Source organism: Myotis daubentonii, chromosome 3 (assembly GCF_963259705.1).
Source record: "Myotis daubentonii chromosome 3, mMyoDau2.1, whole genome shotgun sequence".
In the NCBI taxonomy this organism is placed as follows: domain Eukaryota; kingdom Metazoa; phylum Chordata; class Mammalia; order Chiroptera; family Vespertilionidae; genus Myotis; species Myotis daubentonii.
Genome location: NC_081842.1, coordinates 21,018,952 through 21,044,024, shown reverse-complemented (window position 1 = coordinate 21,044,024; position 25,073 = coordinate 21,018,952). Strand labels below are relative to the sequence as shown.

General features: G+C 39.6%; 1 protein-coding gene across 2 annotated transcripts; it reads left to right on the top strand.

The window, feature by feature from the left end:
- Window positions 1–921: 921 nt before the first annotated feature.
- Window positions 922–23,614, top strand: SLC33A1 (solute carrier family 33 member 1). 2 transcript variants are annotated; one of them, XM_059686868.1, is made up of 7 exons: window positions 922–2,154; window positions 13,699–13,889; window positions 18,065–18,249; window positions 18,507–18,624; window positions 20,966–21,181; window positions 21,775–21,971; window positions 23,321–23,614. In XM_059686868.1, the coding sequence occupies exons 1-6, from the start codon at window positions 1,380–1,382 to the stop codon at window positions 21,940–21,942; spliced, it is 1,653 nt and encodes a 550-aa protein (XP_059542851.1). In that variant the 5' UTR covers window positions 922–1,379; the 3' UTR covers window positions 21,943–21,971; window positions 23,321–23,614. The 2 variants fall into 2 exon arrangements, with proteins under 2 accessions (XP_059542851.1, XP_059542850.1); XM_059686867.1 differs by having other exon boundaries at window positions 21,775–23,614.
- Window positions 23,615–25,073: the final 1,459 nt, after the last annotated feature.

Genomic DNA, 25,073 nt, shown 5'->3' with positions numbered 1-25,073 from the left:
GGATTGTTTTGAATGGCTTCAGACAACGAATTTGCTCTAGGCCCCATTTGTTCATCCCTCTGGTGGTTCAGGATATTGGTAGAGCTCTCCTCCAACACCATATTCCAAATCAATCAATTTATATTACAAATGATGCTATTGGTTCCCTAAGGTTATTTCTCTTATCATTTCAATAATGAATACATTGAGTTAACAGGAAACAAAATCTTAATATTGGCTTCTTCAAGACCTTTTACAGTAGCTTAAAAATAGTGGTATGTAATGAGTCTTATCATTCCAATCCACCCAACTGGTGCATGGGGTCACCTAGACCCCAGCTCCCCTACACGTCCTCCTCCATGTTGGAAAAAAGGACTAGAGACGCCTGACACCTCTTGGAAGTTTCTTTTATTCTACAAATGGGCTTTGTAAGACATCGCTTCACCATTTAGCTATTTTTCTACCCTTTTGAGGTCACAAAGCACCCTTGCCTGAGGTTAGCACACTTTAAACTTCAACCCTCCTCTCCCGGTTTCTGTCCGGCCCACGAAAGCACGGGCACCGCACAATTCTCAGCGTGCAGCTTGGGCATTGCCCCGCCTCAGCGGAATAACCAGCCTCCCTGGGCCACTGCCGCTTTGGAGGCTGCCCAGCTCGGAGCACGAGCGCGGGCGCCGCTGGGCTCAGCCCGCCCTCACGTGGCAGCAGGCGCCCAATGACCTAGGCCCACGCGCTCCAGACGGCCGCATGCGCTCACAGAGCCCGAGCTCTCCCGGCGCCCCGCCCCCGCCGCACTGTGCGCTCGCGTTAACCCTCCCACGAGATCCCGGCCGCCAGAGTCGTGGGTTCCTACCAGGTGTCGTTTTCCAACTGGGCCCCGAGAGCGTGCCCTGATTGGCTGGCTGGGAAGGCGGGACCCGGCTTATTTGAGAAGAGGACCACTTCCTGAAACAGGAGGCAGGAAGTTACCCGGCACCCCTGGAGTCCCGTGCAGAAAGTGCTGTCAGCCGCTTCGGTAGCGGCGCGAGCTGGAGGCCGGTGCCGGGACTGGCCGTTCGGTCTCGCCGCACTTAGGCCCCGGTTTCCATCGTAGCACCACGGCCCCGTCCCTCAACCCCCTGCCCGGCGCGGCTGCCCGGGGGGCTCCTTCAGCCTCCTTGACGCCGCTCCAAGGGGCACCTACCCGGTCGGCGCCTGGGTCTCCGGCTTGGGGACTGGCTTCCGGCTTCAGCGCTCCGAGCCGCAGTAAGAGGCACCCTTGTCACCCCGCGCCCCGACTCCCTCTCTGAACACACACCTAGACCCTGGTCCAAGAGGCAGCCTCGGACCTCAGACTAGAGACGGATCCAGGACGCCCAGCCCTGGCATCTCCTCAGACGTGGCTCCTCAACGTCTCAGAGATGTCACCCACCGTCTCCCACAAAGACAACAGTCGGCAACGACGGCCAGGGACTTTCAACCACGCTCTGGATATGAAGAGCGGCCCCCTGCCGCCGGGCAGCTGGGATGACTGTCACCCGGACTTGGTGGGCGGAGAAGGGGACAAAGAAGCCCTTCTTTGGGACAGTAGCGCCAGTGGTTTCTCCAAACCCCCGCGGAGCTACCGGGCCGAATTAAGCAGCATTTTGCTGTTGCTTTTTCTTTACGTGCTTCAGGGCATTCCTCTGGGCCTGGCGGGAAGCATACCGCTCATTTTGCAGAGCAAAAATATTAGCTATACAGACCAAGCTTTCTTCAGTTTAGTCTTCTGGCCCTTCAGCCTCAAATTGCTCTGGGCCCCCTTGGTGGATGCAGTTTACGTTAGGAACTTCGGGCGGCGAAAGTCGTGGCTGGTCCCTACGCAGTACATCCTGGGAATCTTCATGATCTACCTGTCCACTCAGGTGGACCGCTTGCTCGGGAACACGGACGGCCGGGCCCCCGATGTGGTTGCCCTCACGGTGACGTTCTTCTTGTTTGAATTCCTGGCTGCCACGCAGGACATCGCTGTGGATGGTTGGGCATTAACTATGTTATCCCGGGAGAACGTGGGCTATGCTTCGACTTGCAACTCAGTGGGCCAGACAGCGGGCTACTTTTTGGGCAATGTTTTGTTTTTGGCCCTTGAATCTGCCGACTTTTGCAACAAATATTTGCGGTTTGAGCCTCAACCCAGGGGCATCGTTACTCTTGCAGGTATTTAATATGCTGTTAGGTTTATCTTACGTGTATGAGCCCTTTTGACCGTGTGTGACATGGAAGGGAAGCTCATTACTTAATTCACTAGGAATCATTTTATGGGAGATGACCTGAGGTAAGTTTCCTGTCCCACTAAAATGAGCTTCAGCCATCATGACTACATTGGAGTAATCTGAATGGATCAGTACTCGGCAGTAAGCAGGGAGAGACGACGTGCGCAATAGCATTGTTGTAGAATGGCATACACAACTCGGGGTAGGAATCTGTTGAGTAATATACATTTTTTTAAAAGTACGGCTGGTGTGAAGACACGAATCTCATCTGACATCCATGGTTCACATGTTACTTTTCTTGTTCCTTGGATTGAGATGTGTAGCTCCATGCTTTCTGGTCCATTTCCCCTATTCTTACGCCAAGTGTCTTTATTTAACCCTCTTGTGAAAGGAATAGGCTTAATTTATTCAAACATTAACTAGCGGGCTAAGTGAAGGACTTCTAAGGGCCTGCTATAAAGCAGAGTCCAGCCCACAAGGAACAGAAGAGAGACACATTTTAGGGGAGCACACAGTTGCTTATTAACTGCTTGTGGGAGTCAGGCTTCATGAGCAGATAGGTGACCTTGTTCAGTTGTAAGATTCCATGAAGTGGGTAAGTGGAACTCCAGATTGCCCCACACCCGGTGAAAATGCACTGTGAAGAAGCAGAGAACAAAAAGTACAGGATGCCTGTGATGTTCAAAGTGCCTGAAGCAGTAATTGTAGGGACTGGGTTTGGGAAATGGTGCGGAAAGAAAGGTAGTGACCAAATGAGTAAGATTTCATTTAAATGTTATGAGAAAGAGCTTGAAGTTTATCTGGTAAGAAATTGGATTATCTAGTACAAAATTTCCTCTTTTTCTGCATGAGTAAAAGACATGCCTCTGTAAGGTTTTCTGAGGATTTTTTTTAAAACTTTACTAACAACTGGGAAGCAGAAGTAAAATTACCAATATCAGTAATAACCTAATGTAGTAGGATTCTTCATTCTGGTAGTGATGTTGAATTTAAACAGCTAAACTTTCATCTTCCCAGTGCTATTTTAGGAATTCCCAACAGCATAAATGTCAGGTAGGCGTGTGGTGAGTGAAGTCTAAGAGTTATAATATTTGGGGAGTGTCTTGAGGAGGGAGAGGTCCACAACTGAACTACTCGTTCCCTGAAATCCCCCTGTGACATTGAAGGAAAGCTCATTATTGCTAGTGGCTCACTATATGCCCCCTATAGGACCCTTTTCTACTTCCTCAAACTGCTAGTGAGCCACTACTACTGATGAAATGATCATTGTACTTTTCATCAGTTGGTTTGAAGCCAAAAATGTTTGAGAGCTCATTGCTTTGCAATAGATAGGCTTGTCTCTGAATGTTCTGGGTTCCCACCCCTGCTCTATGGATAAATCTCTGCCTAAAAATAATGTGTGATTGCATCATATTGGCACCTTGTTGCTTTTTATATGTCTTGCTTTTCATTGTGTACTGGACTGTTCAGGCCACCAGGAAAGATTAATGAGATGATGTGTTACTTAATCTACAAAAGTCTCAGTAGAGAAAGTAAGATTTAAAAGGCTATAGAGCCCTAGCCAGCTTGGCTCAGTGGATAGAGCATCGGCCTGCGGACTGAATGGTTCCAGGTTCGATTCCGGCCTAGGGCACATGCCTGGGTTGCTGGCTTCACCCCCACTGTGGGGTGTGCAGGAGGCAGCCAATCAGTGATTCTCATCATTAATGTTTCTATCTCTCTCCTTCTCCCTTCCTCTCTGAAATCAATAATTTTTTTTTTTTTAAAGAGTCTATAGAAACTAAATTACTAACAAGGTAAATTATAACTTTCTCTTAATATAACAGTGATTGATTAAACATCATTCCAGAGAATGGTATTCAGGAGCCATTATAATTATACTAGAGGCCCGGCCTATGACCTCTTGCAGTCTGGGACCTCTCGGAGAATGTCCATCTGCTGGCTTAGGCTTGCTCCCTGGAGGATAGGGCCCAAGCTGGCAGTCAGACATCCCTCTGGCAGCCCGGCAGCCCTCGGGGGATGTCCACTTACCAGCAGGGAGCAGACCTAAGCAGCAGTTGGACATCCTTAGTGCTGCTGAGGAGGCGGGAGAGGCTCCCACCACCACCGCTGTGCTGGCAGCCATCAGCCTGGCTTGTGGCTGAGCAGAGCTCCCCCTGTGGGAGTGCACTGACCACCAGGGGATAGCTCCTGCATTGAGCATGTGCCCCCTGGTGGTCAGTGTGTGTCATAGTGACCAGTCATTCTGCTGTTAGGGTCAATTTGCATATTACCTTTTTATTATATAGGATAGAGGCCTGGTGCACGGGTGGGGGACACCTGAAGGGTGTCCCGGATCAGGGTAGGGGTCCCACTGGGGTGTCTGGCCAGCCTGGGTGAGGGGCTGAGGGCTGTTTGCAGCTGGTCACACCCATTTCAGGGTGGGGGTCCCCACTGGGGTGCCTGGCCAGTCTGGGTGAGGGGCTGAGGGCCGTTTTCAGGCTGGCCAAGCCCTCTGGTGACGGAAGCTCCCAGCCTCTTCTTTTTTTCTTTTTTTTTTTAATTCTGGGATTTAATTACCTTCTATAATTGAAACTTTGTAGCCTTGAGTGGAGCTCAGAGCCGGCCAGGGCGGTGGTGGGAAGCTTGGCTTCCTCCATCACTGGGCAACCACGCCTCCTGCTCGCTCCAGCTCCGTGGCTGCCGGACGCCATCTTGGTTGGGTTAATTTGCATATAGTCACTCTGATTGGCTGGTGGGCGTGGCTTACGGCATAACAAAGGTATGGTCAATTTGCATGTTTGTCTTTTATTAGTGTAGATCCTTCTTTATCCAGAGCTGTTCCCTAATGGGAAGATAGAAATTGTGCTATTGCAGTTTTATTTACACTGATTTTTTATTTTGAATAGCTATTTATTCTGTGGAATTTGAACTTTGTTCTTCAGGAAATCGTAGAAATAGCTTACTATTTAATTTAACTTTTTATGTCTGTAGTGGACTGCTGTTTCTGAACAGAACTCCCCCTGTGGGAGTGCAGTGTTTCTGGTTCAAACATTTTAGTAAGTTAAGAGTTGAAGAATTTCTGAATTTTCATTTGTCTCTATGACTGCACATATCACATTTGTGGCCTTGTACTTCCTGAAACTTAGTATAACTAAGAAAAAATAGTGGTTTCAAGGAATTTAAAAAGCACAGAAATAATCATGAAGGAAATAAAATTGCTTAGGTAATAAAAGAAGAGCCAAACACTGAGGCAGATGCCTAGAAAATCAGGAAATTAAAAGTAGGCATAGTTTTTTTTGTGAAATTCTAAAATACGTTCTGTGATTAACACTTTGAGTGTTACAGATACATGGAGGTGGAAAATATTGAGAAAGAACAGGTTTTGCCATCTAGAAAGCAATAATCTAAAGAATAAATATGGGACAAGAAGGACAGGGTGAGATAGAATCCCTTAAATTATCCCTTAAGGCTATGCTGAGATTGGCTTTGGTACCTTCAAGTGTCCAGGACAGTACTGAACTCAGAAGTGGGCTTTTTCTGTCCTGCCACATTTGGTTTTCAAGGATCTTAGCAAAAAGGGATGACTTTTTAAGCTGCAAGAACTGATTAAAGGAACCCAGAAGAACATAGAGATAAGAACATAATGTTTTATGACTTGAAAGAATAATGTATTTCAATTCCTTTATTATAGATGAAAAAACTCCAGCCAAGTGGCTAGTTAGAGGTAGAGATATATCTACAGGGTTAAATTTCCTGACTCCTTAAATATAATATGTGTGTAATGTAACATAATACTAAATATAATATGTGCATGTCATTGGGCTTTTCTACTAGAGAAAAGTAGCACTATGACTGCTGATGTTAAAAATCATCAACCTACTCCTGGAATACCTAATTTCCAGAAGTGACAGGTTTAAAAGTGGTTTTTTGTTTGTTTGTTTTTTAAAATGATACATGTTATTCATTTACTCAGCCCTGAGTGCCTATTTTGTGCTAGCCAGTGTTATAATTTAATGAATAAGACCTGGGAATTCTCTGCTCCTAAGGAATCTATAGTCTATAATGGAGGTTTGTAAACCAAAATGATGGAGGGGGATAAATGGATAATGTAAATGAGTGGGTTGGGGCAAGAGTGCAGGGATTGGAGGGGACAATGATGACCTGGAAAACCAATGCTCATCTAAAGGCAGAGAGTTTTGCCCAGCCGGTATGGTTCAGTGGTTGAGCATCGACCTATCATGGTTCGATTCCTGGTCAGGGTTAGGACACATGCCTGGGTTGCAGGCTCAATCTCCAGTTTGGGATGTGAAGGAGGCTGCTGATCAATGATTCTCTCTCATCATTGATGTTTCTATATCTCACTCCCTCTCCCTTCCTCTCTGAAATCAATTTAAAAAAACTATATATAATAAAGGCAGGGAGTTTCAACCCCAATAAATTGTTGCCTGTGGTAACAGGATCCTAGGATTGCTAGATTTTTATGAGTATTCAAAAGCTGAAATTTTCTTTTTGTGTTGTTTTCTTCTTTCCTAATTTTAAAACACTAGTTTGATTCATATAAAATATGTGTTTTGGCTAGGTCCAGCTGGTAGTTAAGGCCAATTCCTCTATAAGCAGTGGTGACAATAATGAATAAAAGAAGTGATTGTGATGGGTTTGGGGGCAGGAGAAGGATAGTCTGATACCAGAGAGTTAAACATATTAACAGGTTATGAATCAGCTTGTTTATAGATAGGCATACACATTAGGAGTTAGAGAAAAAGGAACTGTTGCTTTGAAAAATTGATGCTCTAAGTGTGAAGCTAATCAAACTGGTGATGATAATAGTAAAAACAGTATGTATTTATAAAACATTCATGCTTTGAACTAGGAAGAGAGCAGGACCAATTCTTTGTCTTGCTTTCTGAAGCAGTATTCATTAATATATTTTATGTAACTAACAATGCTACTTAGAATTGGGTAGAACTAACTGACTTATTTCTAGATAGATCAGTTATTCTTATATAAGCTGTAATACATACTTTAGCATCTATATCTAAGGTTAAAACACCTTCTTACATTCTCAAAAGATGAAATTATAGAGATGAAGAACAGATTGGTAGTTGCTAAGGGTTGTGGGTGAGAAGAAGGTGATGGATAGCCTGAGGGAGTTTTGGGGAGTGATGGAACTGTTCTGAATCTTGATTATGGTTGTGATTTGAAATTGAGACATGTATTAAAACTCATAGAACTGTACACTAAAAATATTTAGTTCTACTGTATGATAATAAAGTAAAAGTTATTAAAAAAAACTAATTCCTTACCTTAAAAGCTAATCTCTGGGTAAATATTATACAATAAAAAACCTAACCTAACCTAATTTCTGTATAATAATTTAAAAAAATTAAGCTTTAGCCCTGGCCAGGGTGACTCAATGGTTAGAATGTTAGCTAGTGCACCATAGGGTTGAGGATTTGATTCCCAGTCAAGGATACGTCCTGGGTTGTCAGTTCCATCCTGGCCCCAGTAGAGGGTATGTTTGGGAGGCAACCAACCAATGTGTTTCTCTCACATCGATGTCTCTCTCTCTGTCGCTCTGTGTCTCTCTGTATCTCTCTCTCTTTCTTTCTCTACCACTCTTGCCTCTCCCCCACTCCCTCCCTTCCACTCTCTCTAAAAATCAATAGGAAAAAAAATCCTCACGTGAGGGTTAACAAAAAAAGTAACCTTTATTAAAAAAAAAAATCCATTATCTTAAACAATGTTAATAAATAATAGCCAATAGTCTAATGGTCAGTATTTATGGTAATTATGTCCATAAAACTTAACTTATTTTCTGGCAGTGGTAATGCTTCTCTTTGTGAGCTATTAGCTTTATTCTGTTCATGTGAGCTATGGAAGAACTTCAAATTAGGGCTCTGAATCATGCAGTTACTACTTCCTTCTTTCATGTGCACTGTTGTTTTATCCTCAGAGCACAAAGAAATTACAAATAATCCTACCTGCAAATACTGAAACTTGTTTAACTTGTTCTTATTCTTTTTTCTTTTCTTCCTGTTACTGGTATCAAGGACTTTAAATTCTAGATGAAGATTTTGTTCACTAAAATTGAGGAATATACTAAGCAAATTTTTTATTTTATTTATTTATTTATTTTTTAAATATATATTTTATTGATTTTTTACAGAGAGGAAGGAAGAGAGATAGAGAGTTAGAAACATCGATGAGAGAGAAACATCGATCAGCTGCCTCCTGCACATCTCCTACTGGGGATATGCCCGCAACCCAGGTACATGCCCTTGACCGGAATCGAACCTGGGACCTTTCAGTCCGCAGGCCGACGCTCTATCCACTGAGCCAAACCGGTTTCGGCAGCAAATTTTTTAAAAAAGAGAACTGGAACTCTTAATGGGGTATATAACTGACAAACTTTTAATTTTCACTTAACATTTATGTACAGACCATTAATTGAAATTTCTGGTGACGGTGATAATAATACATGTTTTTAGGGTTTCTTAAACAGTTCATTTAAACCAAATCAGGAACAAAATCTTTCTGAATGTGTATAATAATGTACTAGTAGATGAGCACAGCCAGTGTGGCTCAATAGTTGACTTGGAGGTCATGGTTTGATTCCCAGTCAGGGCACATGCCCAGATTGTGGACTGTGGACTTGAGGCAGCCAGTTGATGGTGTTTCTCTCTCATGGATGTTTCTATCTGTCTATCCCTCTCCCTTCCTCTCTCTCTAAAAATCAATAAAAACATATAAGAATTAAGAAATAATGTAGGTGAAATTCTGTAAACAAGTCATTATTTGTCATATTTCACAGATGACATTAAGGGTGCAAAAATAATGAACATTAGCCTTATTTAAAGAATAATCCTAAATCGTTCATTCTTTAGAATCAGATTCAAAATGTTTTATTAACATAAACTAGAATTTGTAAAGATGCTATTTTGATTAACTTTAATCATAACTTGTATAGATTGCTATTTTAAAATAGTAATACCATTGCGTTTAAGAATGTTGTGTGTTTTTCTTCTAATATCTAAAATCAAGTATAACTTTTCCATGTTGGAGAAAGGACTCACCTCAGAATACCAATTTCCATATGTCCTTGAAGCATTTTAGTTTCTTTAATTTATGTCATTTTTTATAGTATAGTACTGTTTTTGGTTGGGGTTGTGGAGACTAAATAGCCAATTCAAGTAAATTCTTATTTCAATGTTAATTTTTTAAAAATTTTATGCAGATAGTGTGAAATAATTGAAAGATTATAAAACTCAAATTCAGATTCAAGTTCTGCCTCCTAAAATTTGTACCTTTGGCAAAGATTTAAATATTCTGGGCTTCTTTTCCTCATGTTTTTATAATAATAATGCCTGCTTTGCCTGACTCACATATTTGCTATGAAATCAAATCTGATACCATATAAGAAAGGAACATTTAAATACTAAAGTGAAAATTGGTCTAACCAAAAATTGCTATATGCCTCCATTATAAGTGAGGGTCAAGTAGTAGTGGTCATCTTCAGCTATCACAGCAGGGAAGCAAGACTAAATGCAAAGCAAAATTCCTGATTGAACAATGCTCTACTTGTTTTTGAAAAAAGGTGATTAGGCTCCATAAACAGTAAGTTGTGCTATATGAGCAATAAAAAAACAAGTAAACACATATAAAATTGAGTATAAATTTAAAATGATAGAGCTAGAAAGCATCTGGGATTTTCTAGCCAAGGCCCTTTATTTTATAGATGAAGAAACTGGATAGGGTTATCCAATAAGCTTTATAGTGGCAAACTAAGATGCATTTCTCAGGTTGGCTAAGGAGATTCAGGTTTTGAAATTAATTATATAAGGCACAAAAATCACAATTTTATCACTGACTTAGAATGTAACTTCAGGCATAACCTCTATAAGCCTTTTTCTTTATCTATAAACTAGAGACCTAGTACACGAAATTTGTGCACTCAGGCGGGTCCCTCAGCCCGGCCTGTGGCCCCTTGCAGTCCGGGACCCCTTGGGGGATGTCGGCCTGCTGGGGGGGGGGGGTAGGGGGGGGGGTCGGGCCTAAGCTGGCAGTCCGACATCCCCTCTCGCAGTCGGGGGCTCTCTCAGTCCAGGACCCCTCGCTCCTTACTGCCTGCCTGCATTGGAGGCGTGAGAGGCTCCTGCCACCACTGCTGAGCTCGCCAGCCATGAGCCCGGCTTCTGGCTGAGCGGCGCTCCCCCTATGGGAAAACACTGACAACCAGGGGGCAGCTCCTGCATTGAGCATCTGGTGGTCAGTGTGCATCATAGCGACCAGTCATTCCACTGTTTGGTCAATTTGCATATTAGGGTCTTATTATATAGGACTAGAGCCCGGTGCATGAAATTTGTGCACAGACTAGGGGGGAGGGTACCCTCAGCCCAGCTGGGGATCGGGCCTAAACCGGCAGTCGGACATCCCTCTCACAATCCGGGACCGCTGGCTCCTAACTGCTCACCTGCCTGCCAGCCTGATCGCCCCTAACTGCCCCCCCTGCTGGCCTGGTCACTCCCAGCTGCCTCCCCCTGCTGGCCTGGTCGCCCCCAACTGCCCCCTCCTACTGGCCTGGTCGCTGCCAACTGCCCCTCCCTGCCAGCCTGGTCGCCCCCAACTACACCCCCCACCAGCCTGGTTGCCCCCAATTGCCCCCCATGCTGGCCTGGTCATCCCCAATTGCCCCCTCCCTGCCGGCCTGGTCACCCCATGTAGCCTGCTGTTCAGTCATTTGGTCATCCCTCACTAACCCCTCTGCTGGCCTGGTCGCTCCACGCAGCCTGCTGTTCAGTAGTTTGGTTGTCCCTCACTAATCTCCCTGCTGGCCTGGTTGCCCCATGCAGGCTGCTATTCGGTTGTCTGTTTGGTTGTTTCGATCGTGATGGCCCCTGGCATTTTATATATTAGGATGGGGACTAATCTATTGGGTTGTTGCAGTAAAGGAGATGGCATACGTAAAATGCTCAGCACACTTATGGCACATCTACACTAATAAAAGAGAAACATGGTAATTGGCGTACGACCACTACCCTTCCCATTGGCTAATCAGCGAGATCTGCAAATTAACTGTCAGCCAAGATGGCGGCCGGCAGCCAGGCAGCTTGAAACTAACATGAGGCTTGCTTGCCTCAGTGACGGAGGAAACCAACATTCCCCGCCTGCAGCTGCAGGCCTCTGAGCCTGCAGTTTCAAACATTGTAACAAATACCGCTGGACTTCAGCCAGCAGGATTGCAACATTGTAAACAAAGGCCAGAAACCTACTTTCAGCAGCGGAGGCCTAAGAGCTGGAGCCAAGCCTCAAGATAAAGCTGGCCCAGAATAAAAAAAAAAAAAAGGAAAAAAGGAGCGGTTGGGAGCTTCAGTCACCCCCAGCCTGAAAACAGCCCTCAGCCCCTCACCCAGACTGGCCAGGCACCCCAGTGGGGACCCCCACCCTGAAGGGTGTGTGACCAGCTGCAAACAGCCATCATCCCCTCACCCAGGCTGACCAGGCACCCCAGTGGGGACCCCCACCCTGATCCAGGACACCCTTCAGGGCAAACCAGCCAGCCCCCACCTGTGCACCAGGCCTCTATTCTATATAGTAAAAGGGTAATATGCCTCCCAGCACCGGGATCAGCGGAGCCATGAGGCCTCCCGGCACCGGGATCAGTAGAGCTGCGAGGCCTCCCGGCACTGGGATCAGCGTGACAGGGGGCAGCACCCAAACCCCCTGATCGGCCCTGCAACTCTGTGTGTGACAGGGTGCGGCACCCCCCCCCCCCCATGGGCCCTGCTCTTTGTGTGACGGGGTAGAGCCATAACCTCCCCATCGGCCATGCCCTGAGTGTGACAGTGGTGGCGCCCCAACCCCCTGATTGGCCCTGCTCTGTGGGTGATAGAGGGCAGCGCCCCAACCTGCTGATCCTCCCTGCTCTGTGTGTGACGGGACGGTGCCCCAACTCCCCTATCGGCCCTACTCTGTGAGTGACAGGGGGGAGCTCCCCAACCCCCTGATGGGCCCTGCTCTGTGCATGACAGGGTACGGAGCCCCAACCCCCCTGATGGGCCCTGCTGTGTGCATGACAGGGGGCAGCGCCCCAACCCCCTGATTGGCACTGCTCTTTGCGTGACGGGGTGGTGCTGCAACCTCCCCATCGACCCTGCCTTGAGTGTGACAGGGGGCGGTGCCCCAACCCCCCAATCGGCCCTACCCTGAGTGTGACTGAGGGTGGCATTGCAACCTCCCAATCCGCCCTGCTCTGTGCATGACAGGGGAAGGCGCCCCAACTCCCCAATCGGCCCTGCTCTGAGCCCGACCAGGGGCTGCACCTAGGGATTGGGCCTGCCCTCTGCCACCCGGGAGCAGGCCTAAGCCAGCAGGTCGTTATCTCCCGAGGGGTCCCAGACTGCGAGAGGGCACAGGCCGGGCTGAGGGACCCCCCCTTCCCCCCGAGTGCACAAATTTTTGTGCACCGGGCCTCTAGTTATATATACTCAATAAGTGGTGCCCTTATTATTACTATTATTTTTAGCTATTACATAGAATCTTTCAGAACATTATTCACTTCCCCTGCTTAATTTGTTCAAAATAATGGCTGATAGTCCAGCTCTCTTTCACCAAACAACCCAAACAGTAATCTTCATGTCTCCCCATTGTGCAACTACAAATATGAAGAAATTGTTTCTGTATCTCATTATTGAAAAGAGAAGACTATTCTTAAACAGTTTTTTAAAAAGTTTAAAAATAAAAATATCACCTGTTTATTGTCTAAATTATCATGATTTAATAAAGAACTAAAATGGCTTAAGTGCCATTTAAGAATTGGCAGTTAGGGGCGACCAGGCCGGGGGGTGGGGAGGGGCAGTTGGGGGCGACCAGGCTGGCAGGGGGGGCAGTTAGGGGCGATCAGGCTGGCTGCTTAAGAATTATGACTGATGGTGCTTATGGGATATGAAAATCATCTCCCAGAACTTTTTCTTTCTTTTTTCTTTTTGCTACTCCTCACTTGGGAGTAACATAGATTTTTAGAGAGTGGAAGGGAGAGGGAGAGACAGAGAAAGAAAAACATGGATGTGAGAAAGACACATCAATTGGTTGGATCAAGGCTGAGGATTGAGCCTGCAACCAAGGTGTGTGCCCTTTATCAGAATCGCACCCAGGACCCTTCAGTTCGTGGGCTGATGTTCTATCCACTGAGCCAAATTGGGTAGGGTGTCCCAGAACTTTTCTTGAATAAAATGACACTTTTGTTTTATTCGACCCATTAAATGTCTGTAACTCCCTTCTTCCCCCCTTGTTTGAGTCTGTACTGTATATGTTTTAACAGAGCTAGGACTGCCTCATTCATCTGTATTGCCTGGCACTATGGTACCTTAAATATGATAGGCACATTGTGTTACTTTTTTTAAACCAAGGTTTTGTGAGGAAAAGTTACTATAATTATATGTAGAATTATATACTCTCAATGAAGTTATGCCATTTCAGAAGTTACAAATTTTAACATTTTAAATTTCAGATTTCCTTTTTTTCTGGGGAGCTGTATTTTTGGTAACAACAACTTTAGTTGCCATTGTGAAAAAAGAAAACAAAGAGGTATCAGTAGGAAAAGAAGAAACCCAGGGCATCACAGATACTTACAAGCTGCTCTTTGCAATTATAAAAATGCCGGCAGTTCTGACATTTTGCCTTCTGATTCTAACTGCAAAGGTAAGAGATTTATAAAGCTAATTTACCATTCTGTTATAATTACCAATATGGTAAAATACTTCTGTTGTCTTTTCATATCATAGGTTCTTTTCCACTACTATTAGAATTTAACAACAAAAAACAATTTTCGGTTTATTAAATGTGTTTTAAAAGGTGTGATGAGTAAAGAAAGAGAGAAAAACAAAAAAACCCAAAAAAGGTGTGATGATATAAAATATAACTTCAAAGTAATCTAAATATTTGGGATTTTGAAAAGAATTACAGTGGGGCCTTGACTTATGAGTGTCCTGACCAACGAGTTTTTTTTAGATACGAGCCATCTCTCGGCCGATTTTTTGCTTTGAGTTGCAAACTCAAAAAAATTCGGGTTACAAGCCAGCTTCAGATACCCCACCGCTAGTTGGTGCAGCGAACGTCACAGTGATTTGACATATGAGTAATTTGAGTTATTAGCTCCGTCACGGAACGAATTAAACTCGTAAGTCAAGGCCCCACTGTATACCAATTTGAAGTAAGTCTAATAAAAGTGAAATTTTATTCAATGAATGATATTAATGCTTAGTATACAAGTGACTGCCTTGAAAAAAATAATAGCTCTCTACTATTAAAATGAGTACACACTTAACATCAGATATAGTACAATTATTTACTTAAGATGTGATTTACAATGATATAGAAATATATGACTATTACAAGTTTATTTTTTTATTTTTTACAAGTTTATTTAAACCATAAAAGAAATGGGAATTTTGGTGATATTGATTTTATTCTTTATGTTTTCTGTATTAAGATGTCCTAATCTTATAGCTCTAAAACATTTTAAAGACATATGCTAGAAGAAAGGTGAGTATACTTTGTTAAAATGAGCTATTGTTATTGTTGGAATTAATACTCCTAAAATCTAAAATCAGTGATAGGAGTTTCATATTAATATTTAAACTTATCTACATAAACACTTTACAACTATCTTTGACAACTCTGAGGTAAAAATTGTAGCTTCAGTGTTTTGAAATAGTGTTTCCTCCTCTCTAATGATAAGGTGGGTTAAATTTTAAGGAAACATGAAGGAGGCTTAAACTTGAGAAACTTAAGGTTCAAGTGTAGAAAATGCTAAAAGGTTCAAGGAAGACCATATTAACTAATTACATATAGAAATCACCTTTGGTATATTTTCTTTGGTATATTTTCCCCTATAGTATGTGTGTGTGCATACATATACTTTATATACAGAAATATAATAAATTACTTTTATAATCAATTTGACATTATTGCTATATATATTTATATATAAACATAAACACTTTAAAAGTGTAATAGGATCATATTGTATATAAGTTTTTATCATATTTTGCTCTTATGATTCCATGTGCCTGTATCATTAAATCATATTTGAAAACTTTTAAATAACTATATAATTGTCACATTGTATAAATTTACCATAATTTATTCAGTCATTTTTCTGTTGCATATTTAATTTGCTTAGTGTTTTTAATTATAAAAATGTTCTAGTGACTACTTTTTGCATAAGTATTTCTTTGATGTTCTATTTCCTAACAATAAATTCTTAAATGGGCAGTTAGTAGGTCAGTAAATATAATTGCTAAATTACTTTTTAAAAGGTTATAATAATTTTTACTGTCCCCAGTAATATATATAAGGAGGTACTTCAGTTACAGAGTCTAGAATCCCATGTTCTCCTTTTAAAGTAAATCTCACCAAAAGTGACATCTCTCTTAACTTTTAGTATCAGAAATCTCTTGAGTTTTATATAAATGAAATATCCAGTATGTATTCTTATGTCTAGCTCTTATATTCTTTTACTCAACATTATACAGAGTGTTCCAAAATACACTTTAACAGCTGATGGCAAAATTGATGTTTCTTTCCTTTCAGATATAAGCCATTGGAATTAATAGCGGTATTCAAAGTATTTATACAGTTTTGGGGACACCCTGTATTTGTATAATTTATCTATATTGTTAATTTTAGCAGTAGTTTGTTCATCTCATTGCTTATAGCATTCCATTATATGAATTTGCCACAATTTTATCAACAAATATTTAGGTTATTTCTACTTTTGGACTATTATGAATATTGTTTCTATGAATATTTTTATATATTACTTTTGGTGAACCTAGGTGAACATTTAGATGAGAAAATACCTAAGTGTAGAACTGTTGGGTCATAAATATTTGCATTAGTATATATTGCCAAACAAGTTTCCAAAGAGGTTGTTGTTTCAATTCTCCTATCATCAGCATTACAAACAGTTCCAGTTGTTCACAGACTTGAGAACAGATTGTCTTTTCAATGTTAGCCTTTTTGGTGGGTATGTAGAGGCATCTCATTATGGTTATGATTTTCATTTCCCTGATGACTAAAGAAGTTGAGCATTTTTCATATGGTTATGGCCATATGAATATTAAGAGTTGACTTTTTCTTTAAATTTGTAGAATTTTGATTTTTTATATATCCTAGATTTGAAGTTTTTGTTAGTTGTGTCTATTACAAATATCTCCTATCTATACCAGTTTTAAGACAGAGTAAATGTTGAAGTGAGTTTGTATATCTGATTTTTACAAAGAGAATGGGTGAAATTATTTTCTAGACTTAAGTGAAATATCTTCGTCCTTTAATATTTTTATGGTGAAATTTGCTTTTTGGCTCCATTCCAATAAGTTAAAGTATATTTCCTTAAACAATTTTTTTATTTGATAGAGTTTCATACTCATTAAAAATTTACTGTTTAAAGAATTCACATATAACGTATCCAACTTCTCTATTAACTTTTAGTTCCCCTTTATTTTGTAAATTTGCACTCTATTACCTATTTCTTTTGAAATGTTTGAGAGTAATTTGTACATACCATGACCCTTTACCCATAAATACCATAAGTATGTATTTCCTAAGAATGACAAAGCCACACTTAATAAAATAATCAGGGTTTTGTTTTTTTATCCTTAGCCGAGGATATGTTTCCACTGATTTGTAGAGAGAGGATGGAAGAGAAAGAGAGAGAGAGAAACATCAATGTGAGAGAGAAACATATATCAGTTGCCTCCCCTATGCACTCTGTTACAGGATGGAATTTGTAATCTAGGTATGTGCCCTGACTGGAAATCCAAACCGCCAACCTTTTGGTGTATGGGACAGTGCTCCAATCAACTGAGGCACCCAGCCAGGGCAGGATATTTTAAATTGATACAGTATTAATACCTAATCATAGTCCATATCTAAATTTCTCCCATTGTCCCAGTAATAGCCTTTATAACCTATTTTTTTCTTATTAGGAATCCAATCCAGGACCACACATTACATTTAGTTGGCATGAGCCTTTCTTTAGCCTTTATGACCTGGACTTTTTTAAAGAATATTGGCCTTTCATTTATGTTTGTCTGATGTTTATGTCTAGGCTCAGTTATACAAATATGTCAGAAATATCACAGAAGTAAGGATTATTTCAGAAGCCATTTCATGTTCCTTTATTCCACTAACTGTTGTTAACTTTGATTACTTTGTTAATCCATTATAACGTTACTTTCCTTTTGTAATTAATAAGTAATTTATGGGGAAATAATTTGAGATTATCTAAATATCTTAATTCACCTCAACCTTTATTTACTACTCTTATTTTTGTTGTTGTTTTTAAGAATTAATTTAACTATACTTTTTTCTTCTCCCTCATTTTATTCGACTTCTCAGATATAATGTTTTCTCAGAATTACTTTTGAAATGTTAGGAGACTTGAAATTTGTATTATGGTCAGTCAGAAATCATAAAAAATGTGTATATGTGGCAGTGATTTCTCCATTTTAACCAGATTTATTTGGAGTCAATTAATGACTTTTTTAAAAAAAACTTAAACAAATCAGTAAGTTTGGATTTGGACACTTTATTTTAACAGATTGAACTTTTGAAGTGGAAATTTTGTTGTAATTAGAGCCATTTACAGTTCCTAAGAGTGCTGAATTTTTAGTTGTTTTCACTGAATATTGTCAGTAGACCATAGGGCAAAGTGTACCTTCTCTAACTTGATTGTTGTACCAGATATAATAACATACTTGTAACTATTAGGGGTTAATCGTGAGATTGAGTTTATTGAGAACTTATATATGCTTGGAAGAAAATATTTCTTAAGTCACAAATTAAAATATTTTTCTCTTTTTATATTGCAGATTGGTTTTTCAGCAGCAGATGCAGTAACAGGACTGAAATTGGTAGAAGAGGGAGTGCCTAAAGAACATTTAGCCTTATTGGCAGTTCCAATGGTTCCTTTACAGATAATATTGCCTCTGATTATCAGCAAATACACTTCAGGTCCCCGGCCACTAGATGTATTTTACAAAGCCATGCCCTACAGGTAAAAACAAAATAGAATCTTCTTAAATAAGAAAGGTTAAATGAGGAACATGCATTAGTGTCACTAATATCTGTCTGTAGAGTATATATAGAAAAAGGCTTGAAAGCATCTTTAATATCTTTTATATACACTTTTCTCTCTTTTTTAGCTTAATAGGTTTTAGATACAAGCTTCTTTCCTGTGGTAGACACACAGATTTCTGTTTTAGTTGTTTTTTAACCTAAAATGGAAGTCAGCTCCATTTTTCCCCCCTATAGGTTATTGCTTGGATTAGAGTTTGCTCTGCTGGTTTGGTGGACTCCTGAAGTAGAACATCAAGGGGGATTCCCTGTATATTACTATATCATGCTGCTGCTGAGTTATGCGTTACACCAGGTAAGCTTCTTGTAGTTTTCTGAGGAAGTAAACTGTACTTGGTAAAATAAAAAAAGACATTTTTCTACAGTGGCTTTAAAATAATGATAATAAATTTTAAGATTTAAGCACAGATCTGACAATGAAATTATTTGACAGTGTACTTTAACCCTTACTACTTTTGATTTAATGAGTTCGATTAATGAAAAGTTTTTTCTTTATTTATTTCATTTTTTTGTTCATTTGACAAATATTTTTTACATTTCAGAATTTATTTCAAACTAGTAATTCTATCCTTACTAAGTATTTCTCAGTCCATCCCTAGACTTGGGTTCTTTCTTTCCTCTAGTCCCAATATTTTTTTCTTTCCAAAAGTATTAAAAAATAAGGATGGCTACTGGGTTAAAGGTTACAGGTTTTTGGTTTAGATTCTGTTTTGAAAGTTATAACTTACTCTTCGTGGTTTTGGAAGCTGTGTGTCAATCTGTTTTTCTTTCTTTATTAAATATGTTTGTAATCCCTAAAAAAAGTGATACCCACTTTGCTATAGCCTCACCTAAGCTACTGTTGCACAATGGGGTTTTGTTTGGGGGCAAGTGATTCAAGTAAATGGCAGATGCCCAGCAGAATCCTTGGGACTCAACTGCAGTTATTGCTAATGTGTATTTTAGAGTCGCTTTGGATTTTTCAGTGAAACCTAGCTTAAATGTTTGAAAGTTATAGTTACATTTTGAAAGTTGTATTTATCAACTCCTCACTTTGTTTTTAACTGAAACTAAAAATATGTCCACCAAATAATCTCAATAATTTTTTTGCATCCAATTGTCTCATTTAAAAGAACTCCAGTGGATCATGTCTGACTAACTATGTAAACCATTGAGGCCAGGGTGTCAAATATAATTTTCTTTTGTTTTGCACAGACTTAGTTAAATAAAAGTTAAAAGAAGTGCTTTAGCTTAACAAATGCTTTACTACCTGTCTAAGTAAAAGAGAACTATGATGTAGTAGTCCAAAAATCGTTCATTTGGCTTTAGATTTCATTAGAGAATTTTTTATTTTTATTTTATTTTATTTATTTATTTTTATTTTTATTTTTTATTTTAATATATTTTATTGATTTTTACAGAGAGGAAGGGAGAGAGATAGAGAGTTAGAAACATCGATGAGAGAGAAACATCGATCAGCTGCCTCCTGCACATCTCCTACTGGGGATGTGCCCGCAACCCAGGTACATGCCCTTGACCGGAATCGAACCTGGGACCTTTCAGTCCACAGACCGATGCTCTATCCACTGAGCCAAACCGGTTTTGGCTAGAGAATTTTTTAAAGTGTAGTCATTGAAACCCAGACAACCAGATGCTTTGTGGGAGAAAAGGTACAAGGCCAAGTAAATTTGAGAAATGATACATGACACAACCCCTCTTTATGTAGCATCTTAATCATTTCTTCAACAAATATGAAGTGGACACTGATTCCGTGATAGAAAACATTCTAAGTATTAAAGTATAGCAATGAATAAACCATGCCGAAATCCCTGCCCTAAGGAGTTTATATCCTAAAGGCTTTCAAAAGGCCTACAGTGAAAGGGACCTGTTTAATTTTATGTAACAGTGTTTCTCAGTCTTATTTGATATTGTAACATCCCATGGGACAATATTCAAGGGAATGCTGTCTTGGAAGCATGGTTTATTTCCATATTCCTAAATGGAGGGTTAATTATTGCCTCTTGAGCACTTTTGCCTTTAAGATTTTTTTTTCTTCAATTTGTCACATACATTTTTGAAATTTTTTTTCTATGTATATAGACAAAAATTATATTTGAGTGCTTACATGTATAATACATATATACATAAAATAAATATACACACATATATGATACTAGAGGCCCAGTGCACAAAAGGACGTTACGAACCCTGGCTCTCTATATATAGATATTTAGGTACAGTACAAATATGGGGTTTTGCATATTGCTTCAAGGCCACCTCATCTGTCATTTTCTCATTTGAGTCTTCCTTGACTACTTATGGTAAATTAAGCTCTCATTTATCTAAGCCCCAGTAGTACAATTTGTATACTTCTGTTTAGAATACTTACTGCATTTCAACATATTTATTTATTACCTATTTTCCCAGCCTAGAATAAATTCTTGAAGGGCACAGAGAGACTGTCTTAGTCGTCTTTATATTGTCATGATCTGGCCTAAAGCCTAGTCAAAAAAAAATGTTCAATAAATGTTTTTTTACTTGAGTTTAATAAGGGTCATGAAAATTAATTTTAAGGTTTATAATTTTGATTTTCTTAATTCAGACTATAGCTTTATAAAGCCTAATCATATTAAAGATGTTTTACATTTTCCTTGTAGGTTACATTGTACAGTATGTATGTTTCCATAATGGCTTTTAATGCAAAGGTTAGTGATCCACTTATTGGAGGAACATATATGACCCTTTTAAACACCGTGTCCAATCTGGGAGGAAACTGGCCTTCTACAGTAGCCCTTTGGTTAGTGGATCCCCTCACTGTGAAAGAGTGTGTAGGAGCATCAAACCAGAGCTGTCGAACACCTGATACTATTGAGGTAAGTATGTTGTAATTTTAAATAACATTAAACTAATATTAAGGTATTAATTTCCTCGTTCTGCCTTTAGAAGTACTATATCTATTTTAAAAACCATGTCTGCCCATAGTTTCTCGTGCAGAAATCTACATCTTTCCCATCATAACTAAGGGTTTTAATGCAACTGAAATCAATAAGAGTAGTTTACTTGAGGATGCTTCTCAACAAGGGAGGAGCAGTCACTCTTTCCACCTGAGGATCGCTGTTGTACACAATAGGTACTTAATAAATGCATTATTAACAGTTAAGTTTTTTAATGACAGTAAAAGGGAAATTTCATTAGCTAGTCATTTAACAATTATAGGTAAAACCAAGTGGTTAGTAGTTTGTTGATTATTTCAAAGTAACCATTAGCTGACTTTTGGAGTATTGTTTATAGCATGAGCTGAAAATTGCTCTAACCTTCTTAGTAGCATGAGAGAGATTAAGATATATTAACATGTAACAAAAATAAATTTTGATCAGGCTTTTAAATTACAAAGTATAAACATGTCAGTTTGTAAATACTTCCATTTTGAAATTATGGAATATTTATTACAGTTTTATTTTTACAGCTTTGCAAAAAACTCGGTGGCTCATGTGTTACAGCGCTGGATGGCTATTATGTGGAGTCCATTATTTGTGTGCTTATTGGATTTGGGTGGTGGTTCTGTTTTGGTCCAAAATTTAAAAAGTTACAGGATGAAGGACTGTCTTCATGGAAGTGCAAAAGGAACAATTAATGCATTTATTACTGGACATTCTAAGAAAGGTAACTATAGTTTAGTTTTAATTCAGAGAGCTATGATAATCAGTGAACAGGAGTATAAAATATTATTTTAAACAAGGAAATTATTGCTATAAAATGCCAAATGGTTAAAAAATAGAGACCTCTCTGCATACATGATTATATTTTTCCTTGACTTGTTAGTGTATTTACAGTTCACTTAAGGTCAGGAAATTTGTCCTAAAACAACTTTTTAGGCCTTGTTTGATTTATATCTTTTTAATTTACTGACCAAAGTATTTTTTAGGCAGCAAAGCATAACCATGCAGTCAGGTATTGTTATCAGTTCCTATCCTCAAGCTGTATTTAAAATTTTGGTAAAATATATTCAATGGAAAAGAGTGTGATAAGCAGATATTAATTATAACAGTCCTGACCTGTTGAAAGTTAAACTTCATTTTGAATTGCAAGTTGTTAAATTCTATGTGGAATTTTCTGAAAAGAGAATTTAGACTGTTGACTGAAATGCCATTTTAGTTGTTATTTTTTTGACCACAACCACATTGTACTAATGAATCTGTGTTTAAAAGACTATTTGAAATGTAGTTCCTGCTTTTGTAGGCATTAAAGATTTATAAGAAGATTATTCAAACTATTTTTTTATAAAATGAAAGCTATGATATTTAATTTATTGATTCCCCTGTCCACACTTTTTTGGAGTTTTTATTTCTTGTTAACTTTTACCCTAAAGTTTGCATATGTTTTTGTCATAAGAGCTACATGGCACACAGAAATCTCATGAGGGGATCAAATTTAGTGTTGAATACATGTTTGTGGCAGAGTTTTGAAAATAAAAATTAAATGTTTTTTCTTCAAGTAGTTTTTTTGTTTGTTTTTTACCAGAAAAAAAAAGAACAGTAAAGCTTTCAGATTAAGTAAAATTTAAGTGAAAAAAATGTTTAAAGCAGTAAGACAGAGATATTTTGTGCCTTTGACAAATTAAATCATGTGGTGGAAGAATGTTTCTTAATTAAGCACTTTACTGGTGAGAAAAAATCTCACAATTACTTTATACCAAATCAGGTACTGTATTTCCACTTATTAAAGCACAGTCTTCTGTTTGTAAACTATAGTTGCCAGTAGAGAATGGCTATTCCAGGAGAATTAAGCTTTTTAGTACTTAAGAAATTTCCAACATATTATGTACATTTGGTAATAAGGTTCTTTGCATATTTTGTGTTGTGTATTACTCTGGCTTTTTAAAGATTATATAGTAAATCATTCAAAATTGAAGTTAGAGGAAAAAAAGAGATTATAAGTAGAGTCTTACTTAGTAATATTTTTTTTTTGAAAATATACACTAACTCCTGGTTTTTTTTAACTTTATAACATAGGTTGAATTTTAGAGTGGGTTTTTATAAGTAATGGAGGATAAACTGGGTGGGAGAAAATGGCATTTGGCATCCGAAGAAAGATAGATGAAGGCAGCGGCCTCTAAACCCGTGCATGGCCATTGGGAAGCCAGTGTTGGGCATTGATGTCAGATCCTGCAGAATCACCTAGAAAGTCATCCTGCAGACAAGGAGACTACACCAAACAATAGACTCCAGTACTGTGTCACATATGAATTATCATGTATTATAATCAAAATGTTTACTTGAATAAATAAAAAGCCCACTTAACTATCATTTGTGAAATGTTTTTTGATTTTTAGTTTTTGGAGTAGGGCGCTCACATTGCAAGAATTACCTTTTATTTCTTTCTTATTCATGTTATTACAAATTATACATACTTTCCAACATATTTTCAAGTACAAATATTTAATGACTGAAGTTTTAAAATATTTTTTAAGCTTTTAACTATGAGGTGGAAGCCAGTAATTGCATTTGCTCTAGAAATTAACAATTATTTTAAACGAGAGGCCCAGTGCACAAATTCGTGCATGGGTGGGGTCCCTCGATCTGGGTAGTGATCAGGGATCAGGGCTGGCTAGCCGGGGGGAGGGACCGCAGGAGCTTGGCCAGCCATGGGAGGTTGGCTGTGGGTGCGCACTGACCACTAGGAAGCAGCTTCTGCATTGAGCGCCTGTCCCTGATGGTCAGTGTGTTGTCATAGCGCCTGGTCGTAACAGTCACTTAGGCTTTTATATATATAAACCAGAGGCCAGGTGCACGAAATTTGTGCACTGGAGGGGGTGTTCCTCAGCCCAGCCTGCACCCTCGCCATCCGGGACAGCTGGCTCCTAACTGCTGCCCTGCCTGCCTGTCTGATCACCCCTAACCACTCTGCCTGCCTGCCTGATCGCCCCTAACCATTCTGCCTGACTGCCTGAAGCCCCTAACCACTCCCCTGCCTGCCTAATCACCCCTAACTGCTCCCCTGCCTGCCTGATCGCCCTTAACCACCTGTGCCTCAGCCCCCGCCACCGCGGCTTTGTCCAGAAGGACATCTGGAATGACGTCTGGAAGGTCGTTTGGCTGTCCGGTCTAATTAGCATATTATGCTTTTATTAGTATAGATTGTAGTCATTTGGTTATTTGGATACATGCTTATAGTGCATCCAGAATGACTTATTAATAGCTGTTTGACTATATAGCAAGCACGTCAAACTCAAAAGCTAACACAAGCCAAATAAAACAGGTTTAAGTTTATGTGGGCCACAAAAAAATAAAAGCTTCAATTTTCATAGAAACGTAGGTTTATTTCGATAGAGACATGCTGAATACAAAGGGCTGAAATAAATGAGTAATCGCTAACAAAATAATAGTACATTTTAATAAAAATTAATATTTTTTCTTGAACATTAACTTACCAAGCACTGAATAACTGCACAAATTAATAAGCATAATCCAAATAAACCTATTTTTATTGTTTTCTGAAAGCGAAATATTTCCTGTTGCACACATCAAACAAGTCAGTACAAGACTAATGACATGGCAATCGGCTGCTAAAATATTCACTGCTAGTATTAGTGGAGAGAAATCATGTGCCTGCGCGTAAGACGTGTAAGGGAAATGAATGCAACACAATTATAGTAATCAGCCATTAGTGAACATTGTAGTTCATTACTAATAATTATGTATAACAGGATATTGTAAAAATTAAGTCACAAAATTTTTATTAAAACGTTTCTTCCCCTTATATTGG

What these genes read in the sequence shown, in the direction of transcription:
- SLC33A1 (XM_059686868.1), top strand. Translation starts at nt 1,380, where the DNA reads ATGTCACCCACCGTCTCCCACAAAGACAACAGTCGGCAACGACGGCCA. An exon ending in TGAGTTATGCGTTACACCAG is followed by an intron (nt 18,625 to 20,965) that starts GTAAGCTTCTTG and finishes TTTTCCTTGTAG; the next exon opens with GTTACATTGTACAGTATGTA. An exon ending in GAACACCTGATACTATTGAG is followed by an intron (nt 21,182 to 21,774) that starts GTAAGTATGTTG and finishes TTATTTTTACAG; the next exon opens with CTTTGCAAAAAACTCGGTGG.